This window comes from Nicrophorus vespilloides, unplaced genomic scaffold (assembly GCF_001412225.1).
Source record: "Nicrophorus vespilloides isolate i.1.1-1 unplaced genomic scaffold, Nicve_v1.0, whole genome shotgun sequence".
In the NCBI taxonomy this organism is placed as follows: Eukaryota; Metazoa; Arthropoda; class Insecta; order Coleoptera; family Silphidae; genus Nicrophorus; species Nicrophorus vespilloides.
In genome coordinates this window covers 363,809-385,196 of record NW_017100096.1, presented here as the reverse complement: position 1 = coordinate 385,196, position 21,388 = coordinate 363,809, and the positions used below count along the sequence as shown (strand labels likewise).

Here is a 21,388-nt window from a genome sequence, read left to right as displayed (position 1 = left end):
CGTGATTCAAATTTAGATATTATAGACTCAAAAAAATAATAAGAAACGGTTTTCTTGACTGTAAAAACGAGCATAATAAAATGTGTTGCATATTTTGTTGAATTGTAATAGTTGTTAATTATATTCAAAAACTATATTGTTTAATTTATACTAATATAGTGAAATTAAGTGCTGCGAGGACTTAATTCATTTGGGTTCATTTGCGAATCTATCGTTGAAGTCTCCGACTATTTCGTTGAATAATGGAAGTGTGTGTCACTGCGCAGCATGCCGCATGTATTATTCCGTTTTATTGTTTTGTCTAAATGTGTTTGGATAAAGAATAATTGATAAATATTAATACAGCACTGGCGGTTGTTGCATAATATGTGGATATTGAAATGCATGCAACGAAGTGCAGCGCTGGCTGACTTGGCCATTTTGAAATCTGCAATCGGTTCCTACACGATTATTAAAGTGTGTGGGTCATTATTAGGGCTTCTGATGGCTACCTCCAGCAAACCCACAACCATCACCTTACAGATCCGATTGGAATGTGCCCCACGTGTACGGAAACGATTGCGAAAATTACCTCCCACCGCATTGCATGCACATTCATCTTCTGCAATTTCGCGAAACTGTTTACCGCGCTCCGGTAAATTGGAATTCACGATGCGATCATCATCATGCCGCGTATTGTGCAATTCATTAAATCATCATCTTCGGGACACACTCGAGCTCCGTGGTTCGGTACAGGCCAATTTGGCAATGCGGTCTAATTTATTCCGGAATAATTTCGCTCCGCTCTTCCACTGCGCTGTTTTTTTTTCCTTCCTCTTTCCTTTCATTTTGATTTCTATATTTGGATTTGATTTGAATACGAAATGAACCTCATGCAAATCCGACCACATTTCCAGTTGAAATCGATATGTCCTATAGAATATATTCATGTTTCATTTCATAATAACAATAACTTTTCATTTCAACAATTAAATATTTAATACATTTTATTTATAACATAACAATAATTATCTCTATGTTTATATACAATATTTTCTTTAATTTTTGTTTGATTATGGTCACTTATTTACCTACAAACTTATCAGGATCTACCTGATTTATTGATATGAAGATTTTTGTGTTATTTTATGTAACAAAATATAAATATTTTATAACTAAACTACCACGAATAAATATTTCATGAAATTTAGATATTGACATTATTTAGTTTAATCATAACATATACATTATAGCAAAATTGTATGCCTGACCTAATTGCAGTGAATCCAATCACAAGAGACTAAATTCAGCGACACAATTGATTTCATCCCTTTATAGAAACGGCGTATCGAACTGAAAATGTTGAATAGCCATTGTTTACTCCTATGTGATTTCGATTTGAAATATGCCACTACGCTCAATCATGCTTACATATACGCTTTAGAACCTTATTTCTGTATAATAATAATAATTTTGCATTTGCATTCTCTTAAGAACTAATACAATTGAACTGAATTACATTTCGTTTTTTGAAAAGAAATGAGGTTGTGATTGCAAAACGTTGCGTCCCACGTGCTTATAAAATGCTATACACTTGAGGATATTCGCATGACCCAATTAAATTGAAACAAAAACGAGCAATTGCGTTTCGTAATCGTTTTCGGACTCTGCAAGTAACCTATTACAGTTTCGTTTCTGCTGCAAAGATTTCTTCCTAAGTGACCATCGAGTTCACATCGTTAAGTCTTATTACCTTTTTTGTTTTTGTCTAGACCTGGATTATACATCTTCGGGTCTTCCTAGACGTTGAAGTAATTGACTATAATCCTTTAACGATTTTCATTTCCTATTAAAACTATTTTTTTAAAGATTATTAGCATTTATTTATTAGGTGCAGAAACCTTATTAAATGCGATATACATTACTAAGAATACGTACTACGTTGAAACCCTCTTCTTTATGGTTTCTCGATTCCTACAAAGAAATCGTACGATGCGTATCGAATATACACACTACTCACTCCACAAAAGGTTAGAAAATTCTGCATTTTATATCAAGTAACATTAACAATTTGAAATAATAATATCAGTCTTTTCCATATGAAATAATTATTTATTTTAAAAAAAGTGTTTAAGTTCTAATAGAGTTATGAAGCTTATATAAGTGAAACTCGTTCTCTCACAAGAAAATTGATTGTATTTGATGTGATTTTGTAATAACGAAGATACTATAGTATTGATCCGCTAGTTTATAAATAAAGTAGCCCCGTTCTTATTTTTTGTGAGAGAAGAGGGAGTTTCGCAGAAAACTTATTCGTAATATTATTTCGAATCATTATAATTCTCATGACTCATGGCAATTTGTGAATAACATAAATGTAGTACAATTGTAATAATAACGTTGAGAAAGTTCTTAAAATGAGAATAATACTTTATGTAAATCGCAGCGTTGGATGGCAAGGAATAATTAAATTAACATGTCCAAGAAAACGGTTGACACAGAGTAGTCTCTATGTATCCTACATAACATATAACAACAGCAACAATATGGGACTCGATTTTTTATCAATTATTGTTGTTTTCTCGGCGTTGCGTTGCGCAACAACGGTTTCAACCCGTCGCGGGATCGGTTCGTGTAGCAGCAGAAACGCTGGCGTCCGTCGTGAAACAATAGGCTGGCACTTGAAAACGGCCACTCGGATCGCAGCAGGACGAAATTGTAAACGCCCTGTGATTTATTTGGTTCGTGCGAATCTGTTGTTTCGCGCGAATTGTACGAAATGGAATTGAACCGTTCCAAGTAAAGTATGCGGTATGAATGGGTTTAAATTGTCGGGAGAGCCGCGCCTTAAAATGCAGAGAAACAAGAAGCGAAATGCTTCGTCTCAGATTGTGAGACGACGGCGGTGCGAGCAACTCTTGTGGCATGGATGCGTGTTTGTGTGTGTATGCATGTATGTGTATATATGGATGTGGTTGTGGATGTTGGAAGGTTTGAACTTTGCGAGTCAAGGCTAACGAGATGTGCACGGACTTGGACCGTGGCCGCGGGCTTCGGGCCTCGGACGGGGGGGCGACCCGCTATCTTACAGCGACCTCCGGGGCCTATACAAATAATTCCGAGCCCAAGAAGAAAAATATAATAATTATCTTTCGGCTTTAAACGGTAGCCACAGAAAAAAAAACAGTGGGGGCGAGAAGGACTTGAATTAGTGAGAATAAACGGGAGCGAAATCGGGTGAACGCAGCATCTCATAAATTGCTCACCCTCCCACCAATCCTACGTACGTTTACCGCCCATTTCACCAACACCCACGCAAGGAAAACGGAGGGACAAAAACGCATCCCGTGTTTACGACAACTCCAGTTTTATACACTCGACATAACCGTTGGAACACCCCTCATGTCTGGACCGAACATCAATCTCTGTGGAATTTGGATTGCGTAAACACTCGAATGTGGCATATCCGTGTTGTCTTCCCATTTCTTCTCCGATCGCACGACAAACAACATCGGGATTTCGAGAAAACGTTTACGAAACCCATAACAACGAGATTCATTAAAATTTCTCAACTGGTCGCAGTCAGTTTATATTTCTGTACTTCACGTATGATAGAATACAATTTCACACGATTAATATTCCTAGAATATAAATAAGTTTATCTAAAACTTCAACAACAACAACAACAACAGCAACTGCGACGATGAAATAAATAACAATGGGGAATACACGTGACTAATTAAAATTTCCAGAAACAATGAATTACTTTTCTCTTCCATCTCCGACTTTCCTGTTTGCGACAAACCGACTATCGGTAAATATCGGTTTATTTAAACTTTTCGCTGCGGTAAAAGAATTGTGGATGTTTCTGGAAACTTATATACCGTGGAGCATCGTCGCTTAGATAACAACACGTTTTCTGCTTCGGAGCTGTAGGATTCGTAGTATGATGCTCAGCATTACCATATCTGACAACCTGTTTAGGTAAACAAGTATTCAGAATATTTCGGTCCGTTCAAAAGTATTCGAATCTTTATATACAATATTTAATTTACGAAGCAACTGCTGTCACTACTCGGATGAGTATTGCAGTTATATTCAAGTGAAGTTTTGATATTTCAAAAATCGATATAAAAAAATTTAACACTTAAATATTAAGAAGTTTATTAAGCAAATGTGTAGAATTAGCACACTATATTAAGGAGATATACGCATAAAACATAATCATGACCAGTTAGAATTTCAACATAACATTTGAAGGAAGTTAAGTCCAATTCTTACTGTTTAATAGCATATATAAGGCACTGAGAATAATAACACCTTTCCCGTTTATAGTAAATATATAAAAGATATACATGCTCAAAAAATTCCGATTGTTTTTCATTTCACAGCTTTCAAAAGTTTGGAGTGGACTTGGTGACCGGTTTACAAGCTCGGAATATTTCCTAAAGAAATAAATGATATTCACAGTTTGATTGTCGATGGAAAAAAACTCGTAACGAATGCAATTACTTCTTATTTATAGCTTATTCCAAACGAAATGAAAGTAAACAACAAATTTAAAAAATGTATGCTAAGTATGTGAGTCAAATGAAAGTGAGTTTCAAACAAACATCCGATGTGAATTTTAAATCGTTGCCATTGAAGTTAACGATCAATAAAAAGAACTGTTAATAATGTAAAGTAAATTATCATTTACAAACTGCAGATGATAAATACGTAATGGTTTTTCTTTTCTATATGCCCAATGATTTCCATCGATTTCCTTGCAAATTCTATAAATAGTCGTATTGTGGGTGTATGAAGTCCCTCGTGCACGGCTTACACATCCCAAACGAAGATTTGAATAGCGAGTATAAGTGCGGACGAGTATTATTTGCTCCAACAAACGTGGTATGAAATTTGAATAGCAACCGTCCGCATAATTAACTATAAACATGATACACCTTCTGTTTATAACGTAAACAACGCATCAAAAATATGCTGTAGCAAATAAGATTTTGTTTTTTAAATAACGGTTCTGAGGAATTTTTAAAGTTACTTAAATTTCATAATAATTTTCAGGAATTTTCAATCTTTCTATTATGTAATCGACAATGATTTATATTTTTTTAACTGTACTATGTAATCATGTATATCCAACGTAAACAAACAAATAGACTAAGAATCGTTTTAATTATATAATACATATTTGCATTGTTGTATTAAATTGATGATGAAAAAAGATTAATTGTATTTTTTACGAATTATTTCCTTGTATTTAGAAATAAGCCAATAGTATTAAACTTGGATATTATATGAGTTAGGTTATAAATCATTAAATTACATTAAATTATCTTGGAAGTCGTGAATATTTTACTATTTTATTTTCATGGTGTAATAACAAGTAACTGTATTTTTTTTTAAATTCTATATGACACATTTCATTGCCTCAATCACAAAATAATTAATCATGAGTATTTTGATATATTTTCCATAGATGTAATAAAATTCTTATTTTTTTCTTCCGATCTCGTCATAGGAAATGGTTGATATCTATTGCGTAAGAGATTTCAAAATCGATGGTTCTATCTTTGGGAAAATGCTTTTTCCTCTGGCAATAAATATGTGGATTTGGGGTATTGTGTTGTCAATAAGTAAATCCAGTTGAAACGGGCAATCGAGATCGTCTCCTTTTATATTTCCTGTTCTCCGTCTCGTCCAGTTTATTTAGCTTAAGCTGAGAGGAGCAAAAGTTGAGTACAGTTAGTCCACTGGCCTGCAAAACGGCCACTTTTCTCTCGTGGGTCAGCGACACGACCTCTCTAGCCGTCTCTGCACAATGCAGACCATAAATCCACCCCCGCGCGTCCACCGGCATTGCTTCCGCCACACAACGTTCACTCCGTTGCTTCGCCTTGCCTTGCCTTTGCTGATCTCTCCTCATTACTCCAAATGCTCTACTCTCCTTTCGTTCGCTATTTCCTCCTTCTTCTTCCCCATATATAAATAATAATATGGGAATCGTAGCGAGTGTAAGGCACATCCGAGACCCAAGCTTGACTTTCACCGGTCTTCAACGCCACTGTGGGAATGCATTTTTTGTTTGAATATTCGTATCACACAAACATACACCTCGAAACTTCGATGAGTTTTTGCTTTCTATTTAGTGCCGCCACCCTTTAGACATTTGCTTTCGTTTGTTGTTTATATGTAGGACCTCGAATTCGTTGGGTTGACGATCGATTAATAGCTTTGCAATTCGAGCTCGCAACTTTCACCGAAAACCGACGCCGCGGACTACGAAAACATAAAAATGAAACGGATTATCCTAATCCGTTCCCATTGCGTATTTAAATGGATCTCCAATGGGAGAACGTCAGCTGCGTTACGCGATTACCGTGAGAGCTATTGAATTATGAAAACGGCCGCTGTGCAGTTTTGCACGTTACACAGATCAAGGCCAATTAGCCCGATGAACAGGAAGCTGGGAAAGCGGCTATCGATTTTAGACAATTAGCGTAGACATTGTCAAAGCAGATTAATACATGCACGTTACGTATTCTTCGTAATCCAAGGTTAGGCAAGTGGCACAAACAGGAATCCCTGAAATGTTACTCTTTTATTGTTGCCACCTGAAGCGTGTCGCGTAATTAAAGCAAAACACAAAGCAGACGGCCCAAAGACGATTACGGCTCTAAATCAATTTGTAACCTACCGGATGTCCGCCAAACCGGAAACCGCTCGAAAAAAAAAATAGTCACAAAGTAATTACCGTATTCGCCATTTGCGTACCGCATACAAATTATGTTTTATTTGTTTACTTTCTCAAAGTAATACATAATATATCTTAATAGGTTGACTAAAATATGTTAATTAACAAGTATTGTTTCACATTTCTATTAATTTTAAGTTGATTTTATTACGTACGTTTTTGTTATATTATTTAGTTAAAAGATAACCAATTGAAAAATGAATATAAACCATATATTGATCACTTTTTGGATTGGACTTATTATGGAGTATAGTAAATAAGGTCAGAATTATAATGGAAGTTCCGGTCTTCTCTCAACAACTAAATTGAGGGATTCTAAGAAGCACTCAGCAATATCAAGTATCTATCGAATATCTTTATATAAAATTACAAGGATGCAGCAGCGGTACCAAGACTTGAGAAGCTAATGATCGATGACCTATTAACCTATAATCTCACACAAATTAGACATACGATTTTTAAAAGAAAAACAATAATATAACATTTGTTCTTTTAATATTTCCAACTTACTTTAATAAGGAACGGATAAATATTTATAAAGAATTAAAAATAGAATAGACTCTGTATAAAAGACGGTTGTAGGAGGTCGAGGCAAGCCAGGTGTCTCATTACAGATTGCGCTAATTAATTGTCATTAACCTGAACTAATTTACGTATAAAAATAAACCGTAATCGAAATGGTGCCGTACTTATCTTAATTGAAAAGAAACTCGGACGGTTTTGCCTTATCAATGTAGGTTGCTTTACCAATAAAACAAAGAAAGTTTTCTATTCTTAACATAATCAATCAAAATTAAGGATATTTGTTTATACTTGATAAATTTAATGAATAATATGGAAACATACATGATCGTAGATAGTAGGTAATAATTTTGAATTATATGAACTGTACAAGATTTGTTAACAAGTTGTTTATTACTCATTGATAAATATTCTATTTAATTGTGGTATCTAGATCTCATAATTTAGTGGTGTTATTACAGAAAGGGAAGGAGTTTATTTTTATTATGTAATTGTTATAATCAATATAGCACAACAAAATGATCACATTGAGAATTTATATTTGGAATTTTGGTTCCGAATCACGAAATAAGTAAAAGGAAAGAAGGTTGGAGCAAAGTTTTAAACAAATGTCTAGGAAAATCGGTCGATATTGCATTGTAATGTGCAAAAGCTTTTTTTAGAATTAAATGAATTAATCATAGTCTGATATTTTAGCGAACATAACTTGAGTATGCAACGCATTCAAAGGGATGGAATAATTGAAGAGATAGTGACGGGCGGTGAGCTATTAATAACCTACGGCAAGCATTTCGCGAGTTTTATTATCGGCGTACCATTCTGATATCCGGCAGAATTGATTTTCCGCACCGGAAGACTGCATTCTGCATGCATATGAACATCCGAGTCATTCTATGCCCGAATGCTATATTGTTTACCGACTGTCTGGATGTACGTACGTACGTACAACTTGACGTTTACTGAAGAGAGTTTCTATAGAGAATACACGTCGAACGTGACGTTATTGTATCGACACAATGCACAATCGCCCTTGTCCGACCATCCTAATGTGCTGCATAACTCATAACAACTAACAAACTCTCTGTCTCTATAGATATATATAAGTATAAACAATTTCCCACATAACCAGTGAAACAGAGCCCTTTGTCCCACCATCATCTCTTTGTCTCTTTAAACGTCCTCCTTCCTATCTTCGCTACGAAAACCGTGCATTCGCAAATATCGATTCCATTACGACAAAGCCCCGCTTCTACAAAAGTTTTCGCGAAGGAATTTCATTTGAAGAAATCGCTCAAAAATACGTCTTCAAGTTTATTGCACCAAAATAACTTCTGGTTATGGCATAGTTTGGAAAGCGAGGACCACGTTCATAAATCATGGGATGATACTTAATAAATAATGAGGATATATTTTATCCCCTAAAAATCTCCATGTTTTCATTCCTTCCTCGGCGTGACGCAACTTAATGCTTCTAAGTTACGTAAAATTCCACATAATATTTCAAATGCTGCCGTGAATTTACTTTTCGCGTGAAAGTAAAATACATAAGCTTTAACTGCTAGTAAACTTTGGGAATATATGTTTGGCAAACGATCCGAATTACACGCGATGCACATACTAAATTTGTTACGAAAGTTTACTTTAAATTAATTTAATTCATTCTTACTTTTAATTATATAATAATTAACAACAAACTGACGACTACCAATGTACTGAAAGTAAAGAGAAAAAAAACTATAATTGTAATTATTCATAACTTTCAATTGTTATAGGTCTTTCTACGCAAATAATTATACTTAAGCAAAGTTTAGTTCTTTTTGTCTCGAATTTAGTAGATCGAAGACATTTCAATTGATTTTTTTTTAATTTCTTTATTATTTTCACAATTAAAATTCATTTTGTTTTGAAATTTTCAAATCGGTCTATAATTATTAATACAAACTGATTGAAACTGCACTAATATATTGCTTATATTATACACATGTCTTTTTTTCTGCGTAGTATAAAACCTTATGTTATGTGAACTGTATTTGAATTCTAGGTAAGTTTGGTTGCATAATATCACAAGCAATGTTAAATTACTTCACAGTTACATTAATTAATCAATATATCTAATAACTCGGAAGATTTATACATTTCATCCAAGATAAATTAAGATAAATGCATTACCTTTAGGCAATTTCTCTCTCTCTTTGTATGTACATATTTGTTAAATGTTGCGTGAGAGTACAAGAAAAATGAACGCGTACGGCGAGATGATAAAATGATAATAAATTGTAATCGTGTTTATGAAACACGTTTTAATGTTTTCTCTTCCTTTTTCTTCGCTGTTTGTTTACCCACCGCGTGCTTCGCTTATTTTTTTTAATGTTTCCTAAAGAGAAGTTGCTTTAATATTTATAATTAATATTCTACGAGAACATCACAACAATAGCTTGTATAATAAATACACTAAGGAAGAGTTTCTTTTATTGTATGAGATTAAATGAAATTAATCTAAACAAAAATAGATTTTTGTTTATATTTTTTCTTTTTAATAATATAAATGTATTCAGAGATTCACTTTGCATTTTGTTGTGCACAGGAAAGATAATCCATTGATTATTAATTAACAGTGAGAGAAGTTCACTGACACGTATTATCTGCTGAAGGAATGGATTGCACGAGTCCAATCGCGGACTTTCAATTTGCCTGAATCGTACTATTATTATCACTATTATGTTCATTAATCAACGAGATAATGCTAACAATTACATACATTTTATAATAATTAATATTAGTTTATTGACTGAGAATAGTTCTTTTTATCGTTAGTTCTGTCCATTTAGAATATTACAATTACATATTCCAATCACATTTCAAGTGAGATTTATTATAATATTTTTCTGTAGGGTTAGTCGTAGCAATGCATTCTTATATTTCCTGTATATGCTTCGTCAGATGTTTAATTTATGAAGCAAGAAATGTACCATTTTTTAAATACTTAATACTACCCTTTTTCTAACTCATGAATGAGTTTATTGGTTCTAACACTTCGTAATTTTCAGAATTATGAAAATCAAAATTAAATGTAAATAATAATTATATAATAGGTTTGTAAAGAGAATTTGCGGTGATAATTAGCAGACTTTTATAACTGTATACAAAAGTTTCTCTTTCGACATATTGTGTGCAAAATGTGTAATGCACGAAGATTGATACATACGTAACGATGATGATGATGATGTTTGTTCTGTATTGCAGCTGTGGATTTAGACCTGTGTTCGAGCAACGTCCAAGATGCGTTCGTCATCGCCGTCGAACAGCAAGCCCGAGAACGTCTGGAACGTCTCTCGGCCCTCAAACGGATCACCCCTGTGGACATGACCAAACTGTCCCAACAGGTATGCAAGCATCAACAAAAACCATCGCGACCCCGCTGAATCTATCAATATCTATCAGATCGGATTCAATTTCGCTAGGATCTGCGCGAAGGGCGGGCTGAATATTTCATTCGAACGTGTGTGCGAAAGCCCTTTTTCCCGGAGAGATTTATACGTGCCATAAATCCTCTGGCATGTGTGTGTTGATAAAACGGGTCGAGCTGTTAGAAATTGTCGGGGGCCTGTGGAATGGTCCATCGAGAGGGCCACTTTCGTTCGCATTATCATAATTGATTATGATGTACACGGCACTTTGATCGGGCCTCGCGGTGTCATGAGAACCAGTAGAAATGGAACACTTGAAGCATACTACATACCGAAGTTTCTAGTTTCCACTACACACAAGTGCTTCGGATTTCACAAAGTTCAATACCTATTGCTCTCACTGATTTAACACACTCAATCTGCTCTACTGCCCTTTTACGATTTAATCCTCTCCCCGTTTTATCACATATTTACTTATCATAACATATTATTCTTTAATATGTATAGTAAAAATAAATTGAATAGAATGAGAAAGGTTTTATTTCATTTATTACGAATAAAATTGTAAATATAATGAAGCACATATTTTGAAATGATTTGAATGAAATTAAGACGAAGTTGTAAATTCTTTGTATGGTTACGTTCCACAACTTCAGACATTTAAGTCTTGAGTTGTTCTGTTGAAAAAAAAATGATCCTTAATCCTTTACTGAAAATGTATTACATTACTAAAATTATCAAATAAATATCTAAATTTAAATTTACACTTTTTATGATAAATAACTAATTTTTAATAATTGAAACGTATTATTACATATTATTAAGAGGCAGTTTAAAAGTTTCTGTTTAATACATATGTAAAATGCATTCCAAGTACTGCTTTCAGTCACATTTTATTGCATAATATGAATTCGATATGTGTGTGTATGTATGGAAGCCGCGTGTAATAATAATCCTCCACTTGACTTGATTCCTTCCTCTGTGACTTCTGTTTTATGTTTTGCAGACTCCCTTGAATCTAAGCCGACTCGAGGACAAAGAAAAATATGACAATTCGGTAACAAACAAACAAAAAACATAAACATAGATATATTAAAATTCTCTTATTGATCCGCATATGAAAGCAAAACAGAAATCCCATTAAATTGCACGTCTTCCTGTCTTGTTTTGATTGTCGCGATTCTTAGTTATTTTTATGCGATAAGTTTCGAAAGTAAAAGCGTTTTGCGCAATGCACTCGCACGCTGCCGTATGCTATTTTTCACAAGTTTGCGAAGTAAACAAACATAAAACCGAGAGGGTTCCTTGTAATAAAATAGGTTTTATTATCGAAACTGGTAGACGTATCGAAAGTCTCTCTCTGAATGCTGTAGATTAAAATCGCTAACGGAAAAAAAAAACCATATACAAAGCCATTGATGTAAACAGAGATTCCATTCCAGAAAGGTTCATTTACCTGTTGGACATATTCATACAACAAAAAAAAGAAGAGGAAATAAGCGGAAAAATACCTTTAGTTTGGCTTGGGGTATAATTCTTTGTGCTGATTTGTGTACTACATATTCTATAGTGTACGTTCTTTAAATTGAAATTCTCGATATTATTTATCGTTAATAATATTATGTTTCCTTTCAAATCAATTCTATCTTTTTTCTCATGCTTTACCTAAGCGATTCAATTAAACAAAGCAAAGATAACAAAGTGTAACTCATACATTTAACAATAGTAGATTGATTCATATTTGATAAATTCATAAATTTTATATAAAAAAAAACTAAATATCGGTTTATTTTTTAAATTGTTGTTAATTTAGAATGGAAATTGCGTTATTAATAATCAACATGCATTACTATTGATGTTTAAGGATATATAATTAAGATTTTCTTCAATATAACATTATAATATGATTAATAATTAAGTAGTAATACAATTATTTGTCTTTGACTGACTAAAAATAGTTTTGTTTATTGTCAATGCACATTTCCATCGATTTCATTGTCTCGTAGTAATATAAAAAGTGTGAATCGCAGGAACGGGCGAAAATTTAATTAGATTTTGCATTTTGCTGGTTGAAATCTGGCCTTGTTTATAAGTTTCATTAGTCGTTTTGGAATTTAATACCATTTCCATTTGAATTATCCGGGCGTGGTCGAAATCCAGAATTGTACATTTAGCTAGTTGTCCTCAGTCCACGCATCGTCCTATATGCATTAAAGCTTGTTAGTGGCACAATATCCATTATGTGCTGTCACGAGATTTAAAGCCAGGATCTGATGTGCATTACATAAGCAAGCATACGACATGATATGATATGTGTACGAGCGAGCATGGCCATTATTAAATCGACATGTCTCTCTTGTGTTTCCATGTAGGGCATCATCATAGGTCGGTCGACAAAGGCCTATGAAAATGCCAGTCACACGCAACACTCCTCACCCTGTTTTACGTCAAAAACTTAAAGCCCTTATCGTCGAAGTGAAGTGTCTGCCTGCCTGCCATCTCTCTCTCTCATCCTATCCGTATCGTCCATTCTCTTAGACTCGTTGTTCTTTCTCTCCCTTTCTCTTTCACTATATTCTCTTTGCGGCTTAAACGCATTACAGACACCCTTACAAGTGCACAGGTGGTTTATGAAAGTTTCAAGCACCACTTCCAAACATAATATATGAATTATTTTAATGACATAAATGTAATATCAACAGACGACCATTTTTCATTCAGCATCTTTACATAGAACTTAAATTAGTTTTATTTCGCAACTTTTATTAATGAATATAGAATTCAATAACAAAATTAACAAATTATAAAATCCATGTATCGCAATTCAATATTTTTTCATATTTATTAAACAAAATACTTATAGATTAGGCGAACCTCTTATGGTATGTCAAATTAGGCAACATTTGAAGATTTTAGAAGATTTAGATCTGAATTATAGAAAAAACTATTAGAACCCAATTCTATTTAACATATAGTCAAAGTATCCTCAATAACAAACAAAAAAATACTCTCAAATTAATATTTCTATGAATTATCCTGAAAAGGTTACACGCAAGTATATTCATTGTTATATAATTAACTACGAATATGACATGTCTGTAAGTTCAATGAAACGTAAAATATTCACTTAATGGTTACAGTTAGTGTTCGGAACAGATATCTGTCGGAGACAATTAACAGCGATGAGTACAATTATACAATTTCTATACATTTAAGCGTAATGTAATAATGTCAATTGCAGATATTTTTTTTGTTTATTCGACGAGAACACGTGTACTTGTCAACGACGCTGAAAATATATCGATTTCAATTTACTCAATTTTAAGTAAAATTGTTTATTAAAATGTTAAAAAAAGAAGTTATATAAGAACATTTTATTTACGGTCTAAAAATTTCAAAATAAACTAAATTTTAATTGAGCAAAATAAAAATAAATTGTATTTAGTTCATCGATGTTTCTCAAAGTTTATTGTTATATGAATCAGATGAACATAATTGAATATAATAATTGTAAATGAAAGTTTTCAGTTTGTGTGTGTGTGCTATTTGAGGGATTGTTCTGTGACTGAGATTGCTTTTCTCGCAGTGAAGATTTTCTAGGACAATTCATAACTAGGACAATGGGCGGGCAACGAGTGTGAGTGAGTTGATATGTGAACTTTTTCGCAGTCGAGTACTCAGTTTCTGGTGTTAAAGGGGGTGGACAATGTGGCGCTTCTATTCACCACAAAGGATGACACAGAGGTCTTAGGATGCTGTAAACATTGAAGCGAGAACTGTATCCTGAGATAAAAAAAAAACGAAGAGAAGTCCCCTAACAACATGAAAGACTGACGTGCTGATAGTAACCAGTATATGAGGATTTTATGTCTTGTATCAACATTATATATATTTTTTTTATCTTGTAACAACATTGCCCATTTTATAATATCAGGTGTCTACAGCGAAGCTTATGTAATCGTAAAAACAGTATTCATTTAAATCCAGCTGAAACATATAAATTCTTGATTAGTTTAATTGAATGCGTGATTTCGTTGATTTTTCGAGCGAATGTAGATAAATTGAATCTAATCTGTAGAAGTATTGGTAATTGATAACGTTATATTGTTTCAGCTGAATCAGCAGAGCACTTCGAGCGAAGAGTTGAACGGATTCATAAACAGTTCACCGATTTACGTGACTTCTTTAACTGCCACCGAAAATTTAAACAACAACTCCACAGGAAGCAAGCAAGGTGTAGGAGGAGAGGCCGGAGGTGGTTGTTCGACCACAACCACTGTAAGCGCAGCCCCAGCCGGCCCCATACAACCTGCCCTAGCGAAAGCGAAACAACCCTCACCGACTGCCATCCTGGTGCCGGCAAATCAAACCAATGGACACCACCACCACAACCAGCACCATCATGACCAATCTGATCTGATATTGACCCAGCAGTTCACAGAAGCCGAAAAAGTGCCCAGCGAAGTCCTGCCCAATACCGCCGACCAAGTGCTGGACGTCAGGAAGCTAGGCGATCGCAGAGCCTCATTAGGTACATATTTCTCTCACTTCTCACGGATTCGATTAGACCAGATATTCTGCACATCACACGGTTACGATCATAACGCAATTAATTTATCATAAACTCGTGCAGAGACCATCGCTTTTCATTAACTTCCGTCTGATTTAATCATCTTCCACAGGCGACAGGAGAGCATCGTCTCCATTTCAGAATGGTAGAACCGAGTTGCTAATTGGCGCCGAAGATAACAAACTGAAAACCACTGCAATCATTGAAAACAATAATAATAATAACAAATTAGTTATCGAACCAGAAATTAGGTAAGTTTCTTATGTAATCATATTAGGTAGATAGACACAAATACACAACATTATTAACTTAAATATGAAACATTGTTCAATATGTATTTACCATTCAATAACTGTTTTTCAACATTTAAAGATAATATGAGTATTTGGGTATGTAATTGATTGATAAAGCGTTTATAAATATTTATTGACATGTCTAAATACCAATTGCAAATATTTTCGTTAATATTCAAAATAATGAAGATATTTATTTTTAATGTTATTTCTAATATTCACATTATTGATATAATAAGTATAATTAAGTATTTCACTTTCTGGCTTTTTACATATAGTTCAATGTATTTTTGTTTGTTATGGAACAAAGAATTGTTATTGTTTTGAAATACCCGCGACCTTAAAATAATTGCGTTTTTATCGTCTCTAGTTCCTTTTAAATCGCAGCAATATCCACGTTTGGAGTGGTTATTTTATCGCGAAACGTGTTAAATGTCCGCAGAATGAACGTTTTCTTATACACTCGAACAACCTCATGTGTGAGGTTCGATCCTCCTGCAGTTTACCACGTCCCATTTATGCACCTATCGATTACTTTTACTCGAACTTTTTCTTTTTCGTTTCACGTCGTACATCCATTCTGCATGCAAATTATAGCCAATCTTCTTCAAATTTATCGTGTCATTTCCACGGCGAATCTCTTTAACGTCTCGCGATTCAAAATTAAATACCAACTCTTTTTTTGTCTATGTTTCTTTTCGTTGACAAACAAACTTTCCATAAAATAAATATTTTTTTTCACGTCTTCTGTTTTGTTCGTTCCGATGGGAAAACAAGTAAATATCATTTTTGTAAATAGCTTTTTAGTTTACGTGCGTGTGTTTATATATACATATACCGAAGGGCAGGTAAAAAGCAAGAATTCCATGTAATGTGAACTTACGTGTGTGACTGAGGCGTTGTAGTTTAACAAAGATTAAAAAGCCTAATAATGTTGGAATGGAAACGTGACTCCCTTTTAAATTATGACAATGATTTTTCGCCTCCTAAAAGAAGTGAACAACAAAACAAAAAAAAAACACAAGCCTACATAATGAGAAAGGGCAGAGAAGCCGCTCAGACATTCCGCCCCGGAAATTTGTCTACACTTGAAATGGCTTTACGGAGTGTTGTTGTTTTTTTCTTTTTCAAAAATATATTCGTTGATGAGATTAAAGCGTTTTAAGGCTTGTGGCTGTATTCAAAGCCAATTGTGTTCCTCATTGTATGTAAATGCGGAAAGGCGTAGTAAACAGGAAATAGTCAGCATCTCGCACGGAATCACAATTGATTTTGAAATATTATTGAAATCATTATCTGGATGCGTCACGACGTGGAATTCGTACCATTGCAATTGCAAATGAACACCGATCCTCCGGCCGTTGTTGCTGAATTTTGAGTCATTTCAGACCGAACATTGGATCACAGAGAGCGTGGGAGTTTCGTCGTACCCATTGTGTTCCAGTAGACAGGTGTGTCTTTGACCAGTCTCGATGCTTCCATCTAGGTTCTATTTCCAAGCTATTTCGGAGTCCCGACAATAAGTCACGCATGCTGGAAATATATGCTTCTCTCCTCTATATGGTTTGGTGTGTGTATGTGTTTGGATGGAGGCGATGTGTGTACGCGTTACACCCGTGTAACTTCCAAGAAGTCGATTTCTACCTGCTCGTTTTATCTCCCGGTGGGTTTTAAGGGCACTCCTGAGTCCCATCCAGACGATTGCCAAATTCTTCTAGCGGTGTAAAACATTTTCAGGAATACCTTCACAAACGTAACAATAACTCTAAAATGCAACAGGAAACGCAAAGAATACCTGTCGGTTTACAACGGTTGGACCAATTTGCCAATCTACAAATCATAATTACTGTAATTTGACACTCAATTATATAATACCAATACAATTTAAAATAATGTATATAGTCAAAACGAATGTCTATTATTCTAAATAATCCATCTATTGAATTATTTAACACGTAATTAGTTCACAGCTTAGATAAGTTCTAAGCTAAATATAATATGATTTATTTATTACTTCGAAATGCATTACGTTCTGAATTTATAAATCGTAAAATTATAATTTAATAAGGAGATGCATTGAATTATTCATCGCGAAAACCACATACTTACATCTCAATTAATTCTTGCACCAAATTTGATGCAGCAGTTTGCAAGGTTACATTAACCTTGACTCGTCCTGCTTTGATAATAAAATAGTATTTTGATTATTATTAAACACTGTTAACATTCGAAATTAAAATGGTAATTGTAATTTTGCTTAAAGTGTTTCTAATAAAGTAAAGGTGAATTATATTGCTAATATGATTAAATATTACTAAACACAAGTGGAGCAAAAACTATAATATATTTCTTTATTTTTTATAAAAGATGTTTCGCTTGTTGTTACGTGGCAAAACACTTATTTTCTCTTAATTATAGTAAGTTTCTTTTTTTTTGTAACTTTTTTAATAAGAAATCCATTCATTAAAAAATGAAGACGTTCCTTTCAAAACTGTATTTCACTGTTCCAATTTCTAAATTACCAAATTTCGGTTTCAATTTTCAACCAAAGCCAAAACAAGTTCCCTCCTTTATTGAATAACAACGTATATATTTCGTTTCAAAACTTGTAGTCAATTCGATGATGCACCGAACGAGTTCGAAAGTGAATAACGTCGACGCGTTGCTTATTTTTTTGTTTGTTTATTTCGAAATTCTGATTGCTGTCACATTCATTATGTACAAAGTAAATAAATATTTTCGCTATTCCGTATATAATCTATACGGATAAATAAACAGTTTTCAAAAACATCAGCGACATTAGGAGAGAAGAAAAAAAAACACACACACACACTTTCAATTAGCTGTTGAAGGCTGCACTAGAAACGCATATCTTTGTCGAAATCCACTTGGAAACTCTCACCACGAACGCATCGTTGCTCATCCAATATTCCAATTATTCTCTATCTAATAATAATAAACTTATAATTATGAAGTATACATATTTGATTCATTTTTTCATAATCCACAGAAGACTTTTACTTTATACACTATACAAAGTATAGTTGTATTTACTTATAACTTATGATAACATTAAATGTTAATAGACTCTAGTCTCAGTCCAAATAATTATAATTCTTGAGTGTTTTGTAAATTGTTAACTTTTTAGTTTTAACTTAATTAGAACTAGAATATATTGTATAACAAACAATTATAATTGAATTGAATAAACTGTTGTTGGAAATTTGAGCACTGCTAAGAATCGGTTATTGTTGCAAAAGGTTTAAATATACGTCTTCCGTTTGCATGATGTTGATTGAAGCACGCCAACCGATTTTAAATGTGCGCGGATTATATATCTTTGTTTACGTATTTGTGCATACGAGCACCATGAGAACCTCGTGAGCAGCAGCGAAAACGAGCAGATGGAATAAAAAGGACATAAAACTAGTTACGTTTTACCGTAACGTATAAAATATATGAATTATTAAAAGCATCTTCCTTATCTTCTCTGTCTCATTCCTTTTCGCAGCTCCTCTCGGAACGTACGTGTCGTTGACATTCTTACAGAGAGAGAAAGAGAGAGTTAGAGAAGGAGAGACAGGAGTAAACCCCAAACAAAAATACGACCCTCAACAAAGAATAAAACATTCCATTCCAGATAAAATTGCTTACGGTGTATTTAATCACTTTAAACTGAGCTGATTAGTTTTTTTAAACTGGACGTTATGTAAACTCATTAAAATAGGTAATGATTCACGATTATCGTGTATTGTTTATATATTTGTTTTATTGTTAATTCTACTTTAAAAGAAACACAACTTGTGAAAAATCACAAAATTTTAATAAATATAACGTAAAGAATATTATTTGAGTGAAGAAATTTCAAATTGTATAGTGCGAGTGGGTTCAGTTCATAAACTTTATGGCAGGCATTTAAAATTGATTTGCTTGCAATAAACGGCCCTAAGTAGGCGCCGCCTTCATTGTAGAAATTACTAGAATCCGATGAACTTAGATACGAACAGGTATACAAATCTTCAATAAGCCATAGATTCCAGAATGGGCAAAATTGCATCCGGTTTAACGACAGGTACGCAAGGTTCTTTGAATATTTGATCTTCTCCGCAAAGGTCGAAGCACAGGTGAAATATGGTTAAAAATCAGAAGGTATTTAAAAATATTGTTGCTTCAACACTTTTCATAAATAAGAATTTAAAGAAATGGAAAAGTTAATATATATATTAATAATGAATTATGATTTATTTAATCTAAATATATTAAAAATATGCGCAATGATTATACTTATAAAATAAGAAAAGAAAAAACTAAATTGAATTTCTTTATTTTCCATATATCAGCAAAGTCTTGTGGTGGTGTATGTTGTTTCTTCTGTTTTTGGAATTAATTTGTTTAAATGGAGAGTTGATATCCACTACGGCCCTGTTTTGCGTCTTAAGTCCACGGCCGGATGGTCGAGCGCGTTCTTCAGGTGACTCGATGGAATTCACCGAGTGTTGAACTGGTCAACACAGTAGAAAACAGTTTCGATCCTGTGGATCTCCTCCTATCCTTAGACATAACCCGAGCCCCACTCTAACCTTTTTTCTTGCGTACCTGCTGAACACCACCCACTTCATCTCAAGAATTTTTACTTACCATCAGTCTTCGCTCAGTCGAAGAGTGGCTTACGTTCAACGCGCGATACGAACATACCATAACATATATATGTGTATATATAGTAAAAGCAATAACAATAGTCGCGATTGTTATGAACAAACCAGTATCGTGGATAGGATTGTTGTACAGTGATAGGTACACTCACGTTCAGTTAAGTCGCGCGCGCTTATCCTCTGTATGTGCGACTGGCTCCCGGCCTTATCTTAACTTCGTTATGTTAAGATTGAATTAAGTGTTTGTTTAATAATAATTGGTGTTAGTTGCGTTTTCTGTGATTAAGATCCACGATGCGTTTCGAGATGAAAGTTCTAAAACACTGGTGAGTAATTCGATTCGATACGATTGTTATTCGGTGCGGACGAATTGGAAGATGCACAAATGTAATCTGTTTTTGTTCCATACCCGTTTTCGCCATGCATTTAATTGCATCGGAGGAAGTCGCGTTCAAGGTTGGCTCGTTTTAAGTCAAATAATTTCAAAATTGTTTGTTCGTAACATTCGTGTAATCATCATAAGATATTTGTCTTCTAAAGTGCCAATCTTTTTGTATCCAAGTACTGCATGTCATGTCTAGACGCCAGACTAATTTATGTAACATGATTATTACTGTAAGCACAAAGGCATCAATTTCAAGTGCATTTCTTTCGGTTTTTGTCGTTTCGAGAAATCCGATACAGTAAACGAAATAGGACAAGCATTATACACCTGTGTAATGAGTTATTATCTCTTGTTTTTCTTGCTTCGAACACTTTATGTCGAGTGTCGTATTTCCTCATCTTATATTTACACAACGCTCGGGAGATAATAAAATAGAGAAAAGGAAACGTTGGGAATAGTTGTGACGCGAATATTTCTCGCGTGATTTCCATTCAACTCTTCCAAGCTTATCTTGTCGGTCGAATCTATGAAACGCACCTGTTGGGTTTCTCAAAGACAGGTAGTTGCGGCCCATAAGGGGAGACCAAAAGAGGCTCAACGGACGATCCACCTGACTGCCACGGGGTGTATTTGCTTCGCTGCCTTTTCGCTCTACCGGAAAAAAAAAAACAATGAGAAATACCGGAGCCCCTAACCCTAAGACGTGTTATTAAATTCCTGAAATTTTATTCACTCGAGAAAAGAGATTAAAGCCGAAACTTAAAGATAGAATAGCGTTCATTACTTTAGTAGATTTCTGGAAACTCTTAATTACCTTTCCATATTA

General features: G+C 34.0%; 1 protein-coding gene across 4 annotated transcripts in view; it reads left to right on the top strand.

The window, feature by feature from the left end:
* The window catches only part of LOC108567771 (MAGUK p55 subfamily member 5), a 34,578-nt gene that overhangs the window by 5,717 nt on the left and 7,473 nt on the right, over positions 1-21,388 (top strand). For 3 of the 4 annotated variants that reach the window (XM_017928423.1, XM_017928425.1, XM_017928426.1), the window contains 4 exons: positions 10,499-10,638; positions 11,669-11,719; positions 14,776-15,193; positions 15,345-15,483. In XM_017928423.1, coding sequence (XP_017783912.1) covers positions 10,499-10,638; positions 11,669-11,719; positions 14,776-15,193; positions 15,345-15,483 — 748 coding nt within the window. The remainder of the gene's footprint in view (positions 1-10,498; positions 10,639-11,668; positions 11,720-14,775; positions 15,194-15,344; positions 15,484-21,388) is intronic. The other variant, XM_017928424.1, reaches the window with a different exon arrangement.